Below are 13,476 nucleotides of genomic sequence, written 5' to 3'. Positions count from 1 at the left end.
TAAAATGCTTCATTACCTCTGCAACATTGCAAAAACGTTTGGTAAAAGGGAGCTGGCAGGATGTCTCTCTGCCCTGCAAGACCAAGTCTATTGGCAGTGAACAGTAAAACAGCTGGAGTCTATTTCTAGACTTCAAGGACTACGTGAGTAGTCTTGATTAGGAAGAGGGGTTTGTCTCTGTTATAAAAGTCAAGAAAATGTTTCACGCTGTAAGGTCTTAAGTGGGGGAGAAGAAATCCAGGAAAATAAACATGCACCAAAAGCTCTCATCACCCATGTTTTGTTGGTGTTGTTTTTTTTTGGGGGGTGGGGGGGAGGGAGGGTTCTTGGTTTTTTAGCAAGATAGTACAGCCAGTCACTTTGTACTATAGGACATCAACCAGATTCCTTTTCTTCTCAGCAAGCCAACTTCTTTGTGATGGGGAAGCTGTTGGGTAAAAGAAGTCAGGGGCTGTAGGATCTACTCCTGGTTTCCACTGATGCTTGCTGTGTGACACTCTGCCTCCATTACCCCCCTCTGCCATATTACAATGACATTTATCCACCTTTGTGAAGCACTTCAGGATCTAAAGATAAGACACTGTTGAAGTGCACACAATATTATTTTTCTCACAGTAAGTGCTATCTTCCCCTTTTATGGTTGTGTATGTATGTAGCTCATCCCTAGCTTGTGTCTGTTTCAGCCTGCTCCTTTATTAATCCTTACCCTCTTCCCTCGATCTGCTGGCAGTGCTCCTACTAATAAAGCCCAATATGCCATCAGCTTTCTTGGCAACAAGAGCACACTGTTGACACATAGAAATGGGCAAATTCAGTCCATACACATGTTTAATATAAACACACAGAAGCATTATTAATATTATTAGTATCCATGTCAGGACCTTTCTGTAAAGTTCCTCATGAGAGGAGAGAATGAAGGGATCGGGGGACTATTTGCTAACAGACACAGATTGTCTCCCCCAACATGCCCCTTCCAGTCTTCGCAAAGAAATGTACCTTTCTTCTGCTCCATCCATGAAGAGCTGCTCTGTAAATGTCATATATTTTGAGGGGGTTGCACACTACAGTTCTCCTCTCATCTGTAGCTTTTTGGGTGTATTTCTGAAATTTGGTTCAATACAGTACATAGTTTTATTTGCAGGATCTTCATTAAATAATTGGTTTGTGTCATCATATTAAGACATTGGTAATGTCTCAAAACATTGTATAGGAATGGTGTGCACAAACCATATTAACAATTTTTGGGTGTCCATGTACTGCTCAGATCACCAAGCCTTGGATGAAGTATATGAGAACTGAAGTTAAAGCATCCTTGGTCGAGGGAAACTGGCTAGAAACGTCACTATTACTGTTGATTTTACATGGAAGGTGCTCAGATTCATAGAGTTTAAATCCAGAAAGGACTATTAGATCTGACCTCCTATATGTTACATGGATACTATAGCGGTCGGCGCCAGTGTAAAACTCTAACTGCTTGTGTACACTAGAAAGATTTGATGTTTTAAATAGACTGGTATAGGCAGAGTGGGAACTTCTCCCCTCAAGTGTGAACGCAGTTACTGTGTACCGGTATAGCTTCTTCTGGTTCGGAAAGCAAAATAGGCTTGGTATAACAGTGTCCACACTGGTATAACTGTAGCAGTTTAAAAAAAAATTCACATGCCTATTGAAATAGAACCATAGAAATGTAGGGGTGGAAGGGACCACAGCAGGTCCTGTAGTCCAATACTCCACCCTCCCGCCCCTCCACATGGAGGCATGATTCCGTATAACAAGATCATCTTTGACAGGTTTTTCTCTAGCCTGTTCTTAAAAATCTTCAATGGCAGGCATTCCACAACTTCCTTATTTTGGCCCAAGATTCTCCCTGTTAATATTAATTGAGTTAAGCACCTGGTCACAATTAACTTACTGAAGGAAAAAAGGCATTAAACAATTCAGCCTTCTGTGTGTCATCCATTATTTGCTCTTGTTTCCTCTTAAGTAATAGACCTACATTGTCCTTGGTCTTTTTCTTATTTCTAATTAATGTATAGAACCTCTTCTTATTGCATTTTATGTGCCTTGGGAGTCATAACTTATTTTGTGCCTTAACCTTTCTGATTTTTGTCCCTCCATGCTTGTGCGATTTGTTTGTACTCACATGACAAACAGTATGCATACATTCACAAATTTTTTTAAGTCCCAAAGGGGGCCATTATAATCATCTTAGTGTGACCTTCTGAATAACACAAGCCGTACATTTTCACCCAGTAATTTCTGCATGAAGTCCATGACATCCAATCTTGATTTAAAAATTTCAAGTAATGGAAAATATACCACATCCCTAGGTGTGTTGTTCCAACAGCTAGTTACCTTCACTTTTAAAAAAAAAAAGCACCATATTTTCAGTCAAATTGTCTAGCTTCAGCTTCCAGCCATTGGATCTTTTATGTTTTTGCCTGCTAGATTGAAGAGTCCTCTGCTAGCAACTCTTCTCTTTGTGTACGAACACACTGTGATTGAGTCACCTTTTAACTTTGTTTGATAAACTAAGCAGATTAATTTTCTTAACTCTCTGTGTAAGGCAGATTTGCCAGATTGCAAATATCCTTACAGTAAATGTTGTAGAGTAATCATAAATATCAACCCCATATACAGTAATTATTTCTTAAGTGCCATAATGATTTACCATGTCATTGAAGCCAATGTGCATATTCCTACTGTCTACTAGCTAAGTTAGACATCTAGATTTAATAGTGAGTGTTTTTAAGTGATGGATGCCAAGAATCTGGCATTGAAATTGTCAGGACTGGCATGATCTTGGATAAACATGTCTACTAAATCAAAGAGAATAAATAAAAATGTTAAGGCACCCAGTTTCTTGGAGACAAGCTCATTACTCAGTACTTTTTCCTGGCTAAAATTTGATATATGAACTGATTTGCAAATGGGTTCATGAAATGCCCAAAATATCAATTAAAAACCAGACTGTTTAACCCCCATCATAAAGTATTGCACAATCAGCACTTCTTGCTGTGCATCAGAAATTATCCATGTTGATGTAACAATTATTGTTCCAGTTACACTTTCTGAAGTATCATTTATTTTGTGGTGTGTAAGTTAAAGTATACTTTGAATGAAGATGTCAAATGAATGTCCATGCAAATTTCAATGAAAGTTTACCCCACCCAATAATTACACCCCCAAAACAAAACATGAAGCAAACACAGAAATTATGCTGTAATAATGTTATTAAAGATGCATCATGCCAGTTAGACCAGAAGGCATTTAAAAACTAACGATAAATAACCTTTCTACTAGTTATAATTTGGAAGCAGACTAGATAATGAAGGTTCTAGGTACCAAATGATTACTTTTCAATATGTATAGAATAGGCAGCTGTGAATGTGATGGCACAAGTTATCAGCTAGTGTTGTTTATATTCCAGTAGCACCTAAAGGCCACAGTCAGAGTTGGGACCCATTGTACTAGGCACTGAACACACACATAATAGAAAACAGTCCGTGCCCCAAGGAACTTACAGTCTATAAGGCAAGACAGGCAAACAGGTACAGATGAACAAAAACATTTGCTGACTTTCTTTAAACCACAAAATTTAACTTTCCCTGTTCTTTGTGCTATTTAGACAAATGGAGCAAAACTAGATGGGACTAAACCCTTTTTATTTGGGAGGTTTGGATGAAATGGGACCTGGATTTCATCTCCAAGTATGGATTTGCAAAACCAAAATCTGTCAAACATGAATTTTACAAAATCAAAACCACCTGAAGTTTTTTTTTAACTTCTGCTTAGTTATCTACCCTCTGACATATAATATACAGGGTTGTCATTTATTTATTAAGAACATAATGTCATAAGTAGACATCTGACCTGCACCTGCAAAATTGATAGGTGCATGCTTCACCTGAAAATCCCACATTTGGCCATGAAGAGGATCTTTTGCCCATGTAAACAGAGCATTGGTGTATATGGGCTTGATTTGGAACAGCCGTGTGGCTTGCAGGCACAATTGAATTGCCAACATTTATGAATTTGGAATAAACAAATAAAAGATGTGCTCTGTTCGCTCCTTGATGCAGTCGGTTATAAAACTAGCTGATCCCCTGACCTCTCAAATATGCTGATATCTCTTAGCTCCATCCAGTGGCAGAAATTCACCTGAAGGTCTTCAAAAGGGTCTTGAGCATTTTTTTTTTCCAGGATTCATCTTCTAGAAGACAGATCACAGTTTAATTTTCAGTTGTCATTGCACCACAATCTTTCTGTTCGGTTTCTTTGTTGACATATTCATATATCTCCTTCATCGAAAACATAAAATATATATAAAATCTAATCTAACTTTGCAGATAAGAGCTTGAGCTTGCCTGGTACATTCCAAGCCTTCTTTCAGGCTTGGCCTAATTAAAGCCAAACGATGAAAAGACTTGTTCTGTCTCCGACTAGAATTTTTGGGCTTTAAATGCCAGTCAGGTTAGAACGTGATCTAAGCTTGAGATAAGTAGAGTTGACATTTCATTACAAACTCTTACACAACACAAATAAGTGTTTATTTTAAAATCTGAGCATTTGGACACTCCCCAAATTTCTCTTCAATGTCTTGGCCAGAACTGATACGTGGCTGGTGAATAAGGGTTATCATGAAAGCTGAAGAGAGCAGAATATAAAAGATCGACAGTCTGAAATTAAAGTAATCTTATGATCTATATGAATCCCTGAAGTCCCATTCAGTGTCTGTCTGGAGTTTTATAAATCTCTGAAATCTAAGAATGACAATTTTCAAATTGCTGACCTACATTGTAGGGTTAAAGGTTAATGACCAGATATAGCAAACTAAATGCTTTGTATTCTGGTTTATACAGAGTAGCACCTACCAGGTATTATACTGACAATTAGTAATACATAAGAAACTCAAATTCACACCAATGCTTTTGACTCTAATTTTTCCTCTGTAAAAATTTCATTTAAAGGTAGAGGGTCTCCTGTGTGTATTTGTTTGATTAATAATGAGTCTGTCCTGAATGAACTGTGATAACAACACCTAGATACAAATAGTAGTACCTCCAGGACACTGTGTACTATATGGATAGTCAATGGGGCAGAAGCCCTGGCTTCTTCCCTACATCCTTCCTTTAACCGTGTGGTAGGTGGCAGAACCCTGATTTTTTGTACAGAAGGTACTCTTTGTCACTCGTCTCCATTGCTCAATTCCGAGCTCGCTGTGTCTCCCTCCATATGCACCTTCACATGCTGGGATGTAGGCAGCACTCCCTATAAATTTTCCCAGTACTGACAGTAAACATCCGCAAAACTATCTCCTCCTTCAGACCCCTCCTTAAAACTTTCCTTTGCCATGATTTGACAACTTAAAAACTGTTAGGCAGCTGGAGTTGTGAGACAACGATCTATCTATACTTAGATTGTAAGCTCTTTGGGGCAGAAGCTGTCTGTTAGTTCTGTCTTTGTCCAGTGCCTAACACAACAGGGTCCTTGTTCATGACTGGGGCTGGTAGGCCATATAATACTGCAAATAGTAAATAATAATAATTAGCTGCTGTTACATGACTGTATTAAACTCAGTGTACTTGAGCAAAGTACATTTTATTATTCCTATACCTCTGACAAATCACAACCAATTTTCACCAAACCATCAACAAACAGACCTATGACCTGGGACAATCTTCACAAACCCCTGAAGATCTAGTGCTGTTCAGAAAATAAATAAAAGGTTAAAACATTTTTTTTTCAAATGATGATGGGTTTTTGTCAGTTTTTGTTCCCCAAAATGACAGCATCTGTTGGCTTAAATAAAAAAAAAAATATTGTCTCCAAATCTGAGAACAAACATGCCAAATTTCAGTCCAAAAGTAAAACCACTGAAAAAATTATAAACAACTGAAAATTACTATTTATGCTAAAAATGTCTGCCCCTTTAATAACCACACTGCCCCATGTTTTGCCCAAGATACTTAGGGCCAAATCATGCACATCTAGGAGCTTGTCTACCAGGGAAAGTTGGCTGGCATAGCTGTGTACTGAAATAAGCTATTCTGTAATAGCTATTTCAGCAGAGCCCACCGTGTGGACAGTCTGTTGTGGAATAATTTATCTACTTTCTGAGAGGAGTAATTATTCCGGAGTAAAGTCACTTTTATTCTGGAATAGTGTCCACATTGGGAGCTATTCCAGAAAAACTAGCAGAATACAGTATTCTGCTATAGGTATGCAGGTCAATTTGCCTGTGGAGATGAATACTTGTTCTCTCTCCTGTTGACGTCAGTGGGATAACTCATGTGAAGCAAAACTTGCCCCTTAATGAAAACATTCTTATTTTATTTGAGCATAAGCTTTCATGAGCTATAGCTCACTTCATCGGCTGTAGCTCACAAAAGCTTATGCTCAAATAAATTGGTTAGTCTCTAAGATGCAACTAGTACTCCTTTTCTTTTTGCGAATACAGACTAACACGGCTGCTACTCTGAAACCTGTCATTCCTATTTTGTTACTTTCTGGTAACGTCTGAATTGTTCTGTGCTCTAAATATAGAAACAGTAGACACTCGTTAGGAGCAACATATCGGTGCCCTTTTGCTATGTTGCTCCTCTGCAGCTGTTGCTGTTATGGGAGTGTCATCTACCCAAAGGCATATGAAGAGTTGAATGTGTTGGAAGAGGTGGGGCAGCCAAATTGTGGGGAGTGGGGAGGAGTTGGAAGGAGTGGGGGGGAACCCAAGTTTGGGGAATGGGGCAGGGGAACAATGGGTCTGGCAGGGGAGCCCCCAATCGGCAAAATGACTGAGTGAGCCTGGCTGCCGGGAACAGGCTGTGGATGCTCCTGCTGGCAGCTTCATGCTCCACCCTGGCGAGGGATGAATGGATGGATAGGGAGGGCACCATGTGCAGTCTGCAATGGAGGTGGGGGCAGCTCCTAACGGAGACAGAAGGGGACAGGTCAGTGCTCTGGGGAGGGAGGTCCCACAACCCACCACTGCAAAACAGCACACCCACACCCCACCGCCAGCACCTGAAATGGAGGGGACAGCTCAGTGCGTGGGCAGGGGATCCCTGATACGCCCCACTGCAAAATAGCAACCCCCCCCCCTCCGGCCACCTGTAAGCCAGATGCTGAGAAAAGCAAGGAGGAAACCTTCCAGCTGTGCCTCTGCTGCTCCCCAGAGCCCCCCGCCACCCCCAATCCCTTTCTTCCAGACCCTCCCCCCCAAACTCCCCACTAAACATGCTCTCCACATAGGCTGTGTGAGGCAGGGCAAGTGGGTGGGGCTGTGTGCCCTAGAGCTGCACTGAAGGGCCAGGGTTGGGCTGGGAGTGGAAAGATGCACCCCATGAGTACTGGCCCCCGGTTGGACAGGGCCTCCTGCTGACTCCAGCCTTTGAGCATCGCCCTGTCTGCTTTTCCTGGGCAGGCTCGGTCAGGCAGGGCAAGAGGATGGGGCTGTGTGCCCTGGAGCTGTGCTGAAGGGTCAGGGTCGGGAGAGGAGCAGAAAAGTGCAGTTTGCAGTGGGCAATGCCCCTGCATTCCTCCCATCTCTGCCCCTGGATATGACGTTCCAGCGTCACTAATGTTGCTCTTATAAGGCGGCTATGTTCTTGTTACCGAATGGACGATTCGCAGTGTGGGAAATGTTGCCCCTAAGCGGCGGTGGCTCTTACAAGTTGTTGCTGTAAACAAGCGTCTACTGTACTCCTTTTCTCTCCTACTACCCCTGCAGATCTAACCAACTGCAATAGGTTTATTAATTAATTAGCGTGGCTAGCTGAGTCTCCCCTGGAAACCACAGTACCGCTAAGATTGCTTGTGCTTATCGTAATTGTAGAAACGTGGGTTATGATCCTAGCCAAGGAGAGCTCATTTAGATGAATAATGTTATTTTTTAAAATGGTATTTGAAATGATACATGATGTATTAATTTCCCTGCTTCCCTTTTCAGGTGATAGAAGACAACACGGGCGTTCGCAGGGTGGTGGTTACACCCCAGTCTCCAGAGTGTTATCCTCCCAGCTATCCCTCCGCCATCTCTCCAACCCACCATTTACCTCCCTACCTGGCACACCACCCCCATTTCATTCACAATTCTCATACGGCATTCTACCCTCCTGTCACCGGCCCTGGAGACATGCCACCCCAATTTTTCCCACAGCATCATCTTCCCCCTACAATATATGGAGAACAAGGTGAGCAGAAAGAAATCCTTGTGTTTTAGATGTGTATCCAACGTATTTGCAGTGCTGGGAAAGTGGAGATTTGCAGATGAACTGTACTGTTGGTTTAGTGGTTTCCCCCACATGAACTGAACTCCTTCCTTAATCTACAGAATGGACAAGGTATTGGGGAGTGGATGCACCCAGTCTGAAAGAACTCAAAAACATCACATCCTGAAAACATAGGGTGCAGGATGTAAACCTGATTCCCAACTCAGTTTTGTTATAAGGGCAAAAAAGTACTCCCTCCTATGACTCAAAGTGCTTCTGAGAGTCAAGTTGTTGTATCTTCCTGCAGCACTGTGACATAGCGTTTTTTGTCCTGTATTCAAATTTTGCCAACCCTTGTTTGGGAATGGAGGCAGGGGGCCATAGGAAAGGGGGATTAGTTTTGACAAGTCTTATGGCAATCATTGTCGGAAGCTAATAGAAAGTTTCCTCTTGACACTAATGGGTGAAGATGATGCACCTTCCTGACCCTTTGTCATGTTAGAGCTGCAGTGGACTTCTCAGAAATAACAACAAGGGATTTTCTGGTTAATCTGCTTCTTTAAAATGTGCAATAGGTCATTTCAAAAGCACTATCTGGTCCCCAAGGGTAACGTGACCACCCTAATCATTACAGGTTAAGTAAATAATTCAAGTGAAAGGAGTGAAAGCACAATTTATTTCTGTCTGCACTGTGCATTATTATGTCTATTCCACCTTTGAGATCGTCTTTGTGTGGTCTAAAACTGTGTTAACCAAAAAGAAATGAAGTTACTGTACCTACATCAGCAAAACTACTTGAATTGCTTAACATGGCAAATTTCTCTTTGTAGATTCACATTTTTTATTGTATTGCCAAATTATGGAATTTCACAGAATTCATAGAATTTTTCTAAACAACACTATGAAACTGTAAATCAGCTGAATCATCAGAGTGAATTTTGCCTTTGAGAGCTATAGACATGGGTATCTATCTGGTTTATTTTCCCCCTCTCAATTTTATATTGATTATTATATTTAATTTTCTCATCAAGAGTGGAGTATTATCCTGAATTTGATTAGACAAAAGAAAAACTCTACACTCTGTCTCTTTTAGATGTCATTGCCTCATCAGAAACAATATCATAGCCAAAAACATTAGGAACAAATTTTCCAAGTAGCTCAAGAGCTCATATACCTTAACTTGTGTATGTTTCACAGAGAGCTAATACAAAATTGTGGTGTGTCCATCCTGTAAAAAATTACAATATTTTTACAACTGAAAAATCACTGTTTTACTTTGGCATTTTCAGTAGAAACACGTTTCAGAATTTCAACATTGCCCTGAGGCACCACAGCAGTTTAGCCAGAAGGGAGACCAACATGCATCATGGGAGGTGTAGTTCAGCCAGGGACCCTGGCCCACAGGGGAAAATGGTGGCACAGTGCACCCGAACTGACTCCCATGAGGCACTGAAGTAGCTCAGACAGATGCAGATTAATGTTGAACTCATTCAAACTAAATGTTCGTTTTGATTTTCCATGGGGAAAATAGAAATTTTTTGCCAAAACCACCTTTTCCTCTGAAAATGTGGATTTTACAGAAAATTCCCGACCAACTCTAGTTTTTTATACATTAGTTGTCCTAGAAATGTCAGGACATTGTTTAAAAAAAAAAAAAAAGCTAAATGATACAGCCACAGTTTCTAGGCATGATATATCAGTAGGATAGTATCCAATCAGGTAGGATAGGAACTTTACTGTTCCCTTTTACAAAGGCAAAAGTTGCTTATCTCTAATACAATTGTTTTGCTTAATAGGGAAGCTAATACAAAAGCTCCAGCACATTAGGTAGACATTCGGACTACCAGCTGCTAGAACTGTCGGTGGTAAATATTTCTGTAACCTGGGGTTACCAATCAGTGGCACAAATTCACAGTGCACAAAAATAGTGTAGATGCCCACTTTGTTGGAGTGGTGTCATGTATGTTTGCAATACTACAAGAATCTAAACTCTGATGGTTACCTGAATGACATCTTGTATTAATGAATATTGATTCACTGTCCCCAACATGTTTCAATGCAAAATGGTTTATACACTAACCAAAATGACAATTAAATTGGATTTTCTTTTCTGAAAAACGCGACTTGTAAATTCTTCCTTATCAGCTCCGTCCTCCAACCCCCAAAATAACATTGATTGCATTTAGTGTACCACATTCTTGGAATACTAAATATAGAAAGCTACTTTATGTTAGCACTTTAATGTGATCATGTTACTAGATAAGGAAAAATAAATGACAAGACACTTCTAAAAGAAAGGAAGTAAAAGAAGCAAGCAACTGGAGCAATTCAACAAGTTCTAATTACAGTATGTATGGCAAACTTCAAAAACAAAGGATTAACACTAGAGCTGGGCAGAAAGTTTGCTTTGGAAACCAAAATGCTGGCTCAGTTTGCAAACTGGGGTGATTATTGAATTAATCTAGACTGGGCTTTAACGAAACTTGGGTCTCTTCAGCGTTTTGTATTGAAATAAAGCAAAAGTGTATTTTCATTTTGCTTTGAACTTGAATTTGTTCACACTCCGAGCTCAAAGCACAATCCAAAGGTAATGAACCCTTGTCAGGGAAAAAATGAAAAAAATGTTTGCATAATTTCCTGCAAACGCAAGTGACTAAATTTCACGCAGCCATTCCTGGAAGTTCATATTAACGTTGTTTGAAACCTTTATGTATTTTAACTTTTCTTTTTAAGATTTTCCTCCCTAATGGTCCCATTTGCTCATCTCAGCTTCCACGTAATGCCTTCACTTGCTGCAGCTACATGCATCAGACATTGTGGGTGGTGGTAGAGAGTATTGCAAAGTCTGGCTGTTCTAGAAAACCTGGAAGGACACAGCCAATAACTGACCTCGAACCCTGTCTACGGCAACACATTTTGGTGAAGCTAGGGCTGTGCAAACCTTGTAGGTTTGGTTGCTGTTAATTTGTGTGGAACCTTTTCTTCAGTTTCAGTCTGCCTGGTTTTAGCTCTTCCTGGGTTTTGCTGTGAGGTCCAATAAGAAGCACAAAGACTCAGAGCAAAACTTCTGCATTTATTTGATTTCCCATGCTAATCAGATTATGTCATGTTTCAGAGTAGCAGCTGTGTTAGTCTGTATCCATAAAAAGAAAAGGAGTACTTGTGGCACCTTAGAGACTAACAAATTTATTAGAGCATAAGCTTTCATGAGCTACAGCTCACTTCGTCGGATGCGTACAGTGGAAAATATAGTGGGGAGATTTTATATACACAGAGAACATGAAACAATGGGTGTTACCATACAGACTGTAACAAGAGTGATCAGGAAAGGTGAGCTATTACCAGCAGGAGAGCGGGGTGGGGGGAGGAACCTATTGAAGTGATAATCAAGGTGGGCCATTTCCAGCAGTTTACAAGGACAGTAGGAGGGGAAATAAACAAGGGGAAATAGTTTTACTTTGTGTAATGACACATTAACTCCCAGTCTTTATTCAAGCCTAAGTTAACTGTATCCAGTTCGCAAATTAATTCCAATTTAGCAGTCTCTTGTTGGAGTCTGTTTTTGAAGTTTTTTTGTTGAAGAATTTCCACTTTTAGGTCTGTAATCGAGTGACCAAAGAGATTGAAGTGTTCTCCGAAACCTGAAATAATATGTGGGCTGGGTTTGTGCAGTGGGTTTGCCAACCTTGCAAATAACCCGTCTGAATCTCAGGTTTGCTGTGAAAACCCATCTTAGGCAAGTTTTTCATAGCTTTATTTAGAGATGGCTGAGGGGTTGATAAGATCTAGGTCAGGATGTTATTCTGTTTCTCAATAATGATGATTTTAGTTTTAAGGTAATGTGGATAAATTCTTGTTATTTCAGAAATTATACCACTATATGGAATGTCCAGCTACATTACCAGGGAAGATCAGTACAGCAAACCACAGCACAAAAAACTCAAAGACAGACAGATTGATCGCCAGAACCGCCTCAACAGCCCTCCTTCATCCATCTACAAAAGCCACCTGGGCAACTGCACAACTGTGTACAATGGTTATGCGAAGAGTCACAATGGAGCAAGCAGTGGAGGAGGAGGTGTGGCGGGAGCACCAGGAGTAAAAAAACTAGAGCGCAGAGCAAGAAGCAGCCCAAAGTCTAACGAGCAAGACTCACATGGTAATCTGAAAGATTATTATTTTTATGTTTTTAAATTCCTCTTTATTGCACTTTTCAGGCTTGCAAAAATGTGCACTTAAGAGGAAACCATCTCCCTCCTGTCTTTCGTGGGTATCTCCCACTAATAATCCCATTCTTAAAAACATCTTTTTGCGGCATGTGATCTGGGTATCTTTCTGGTTCTGAGTGACTTTGCACTTCACGTAAATCCTTAAAGCACCTCTGAATTGTAAATCAACTCTGCCTTTTGTGTCCCTACACTGCATCTCAGTATGTAAATGTGTTAGATTTAAGAAGTTTATTGGACAATTTAGAACTGTTTCTGCTTGAAGAAATATGCCTCATGGGGAGTGTTATGCAAACCAAAATGGTTGATTAGAAAGAGATTCTAGGACAAAAATGCTTAAACTTGGCAAATTTTTTAAATCCACAAATGACTAAACCTCATCAATCCAGGAGTGCCATCAATCAAGAATGGTTTCTTCAACGATTTATGGAATCTAACTATTGTGACAGGCCAGGACTTGGTCAGGCCAGATGGCTACAGGAGAGTAATAGAAGGCAGATATATTAGCCCCAGGCTAAGTAGGTCCCTTTTCCCTGGGAAAGGTAACAGGGAAGGTTCCAGCACAATCAGGAACCTTCTAGAATCAATTAAGGCAGACTAATCAGGGCACCTGGGTTTAAAAAGGAGCTCACTTCAGTTTGTGGTGCACATGTAAGGAGCTGGGAGCAAGAGGCGCTAGGAGCTGAGAGTGAGAATACATACTGTTGGAGGACTGAGGAGTACAAGTATTATCAGACACCAGGAGGAAGGTCCTATGGTGAGGATAAAGAAGGTGTTGGGAGGAGGCCATGGGGAAGTAGCCCAAGGAGTTGTAGCTGTCGCACAGCTGTTCCAGAAGGCACTCTAGACAGCTGCATTCCACAGGGCCCTCGGCTGAAACCCGGAGTAGAGGGCGGGCCCGGGTTCAGCCAAACCTCCCAACTCCTGGTCAGACACAGGAGGAGTTGACCTGGACTGTGGATTCATGAAAACGGCCAAACTGAGGGCTGCCATGAAGCTCCAAGGCGAGCAAATCCGCCAATAAGCGCAATACCCACCAA

The 13,476-nt window shown here is 40.9% G+C and overlaps 1 protein-coding gene across 1 annotated transcript in view; it reads left to right on the top strand.

The window, feature by feature from the left end:
* The window catches only part of FNDC3B (fibronectin type III domain containing 3B), a 354,613-nt gene that overhangs the window by 183,203 nt on the left and 157,934 nt on the right, over nt 1-13,476 (top strand). The window contains exons 5-6 of the mRNA XM_084638683.1: nt 7,949-8,192; nt 12,076-12,369. Coding sequence (XP_084494809.1) covers nt 7,949-8,192; nt 12,076-12,369 — 538 coding nt within the window. The remainder of the gene's footprint in view (nt 1-7,948; nt 8,193-12,075; nt 12,370-13,476) is intronic.

Source organism: Lepidochelys olivacea (genome assembly GCF_965140295.1).
Source record: "Lepidochelys olivacea isolate rLepOli2 genome assembly, chromosome: 9".
Classification (NCBI taxonomy): domain Eukaryota; kingdom Metazoa; phylum Chordata; order Testudines; family Cheloniidae; genus Lepidochelys; species Lepidochelys olivacea.
Note: the sequence above shows the minus strand (reverse complement) of the source record. Positions and strands in the feature narration are given on the sequence as shown.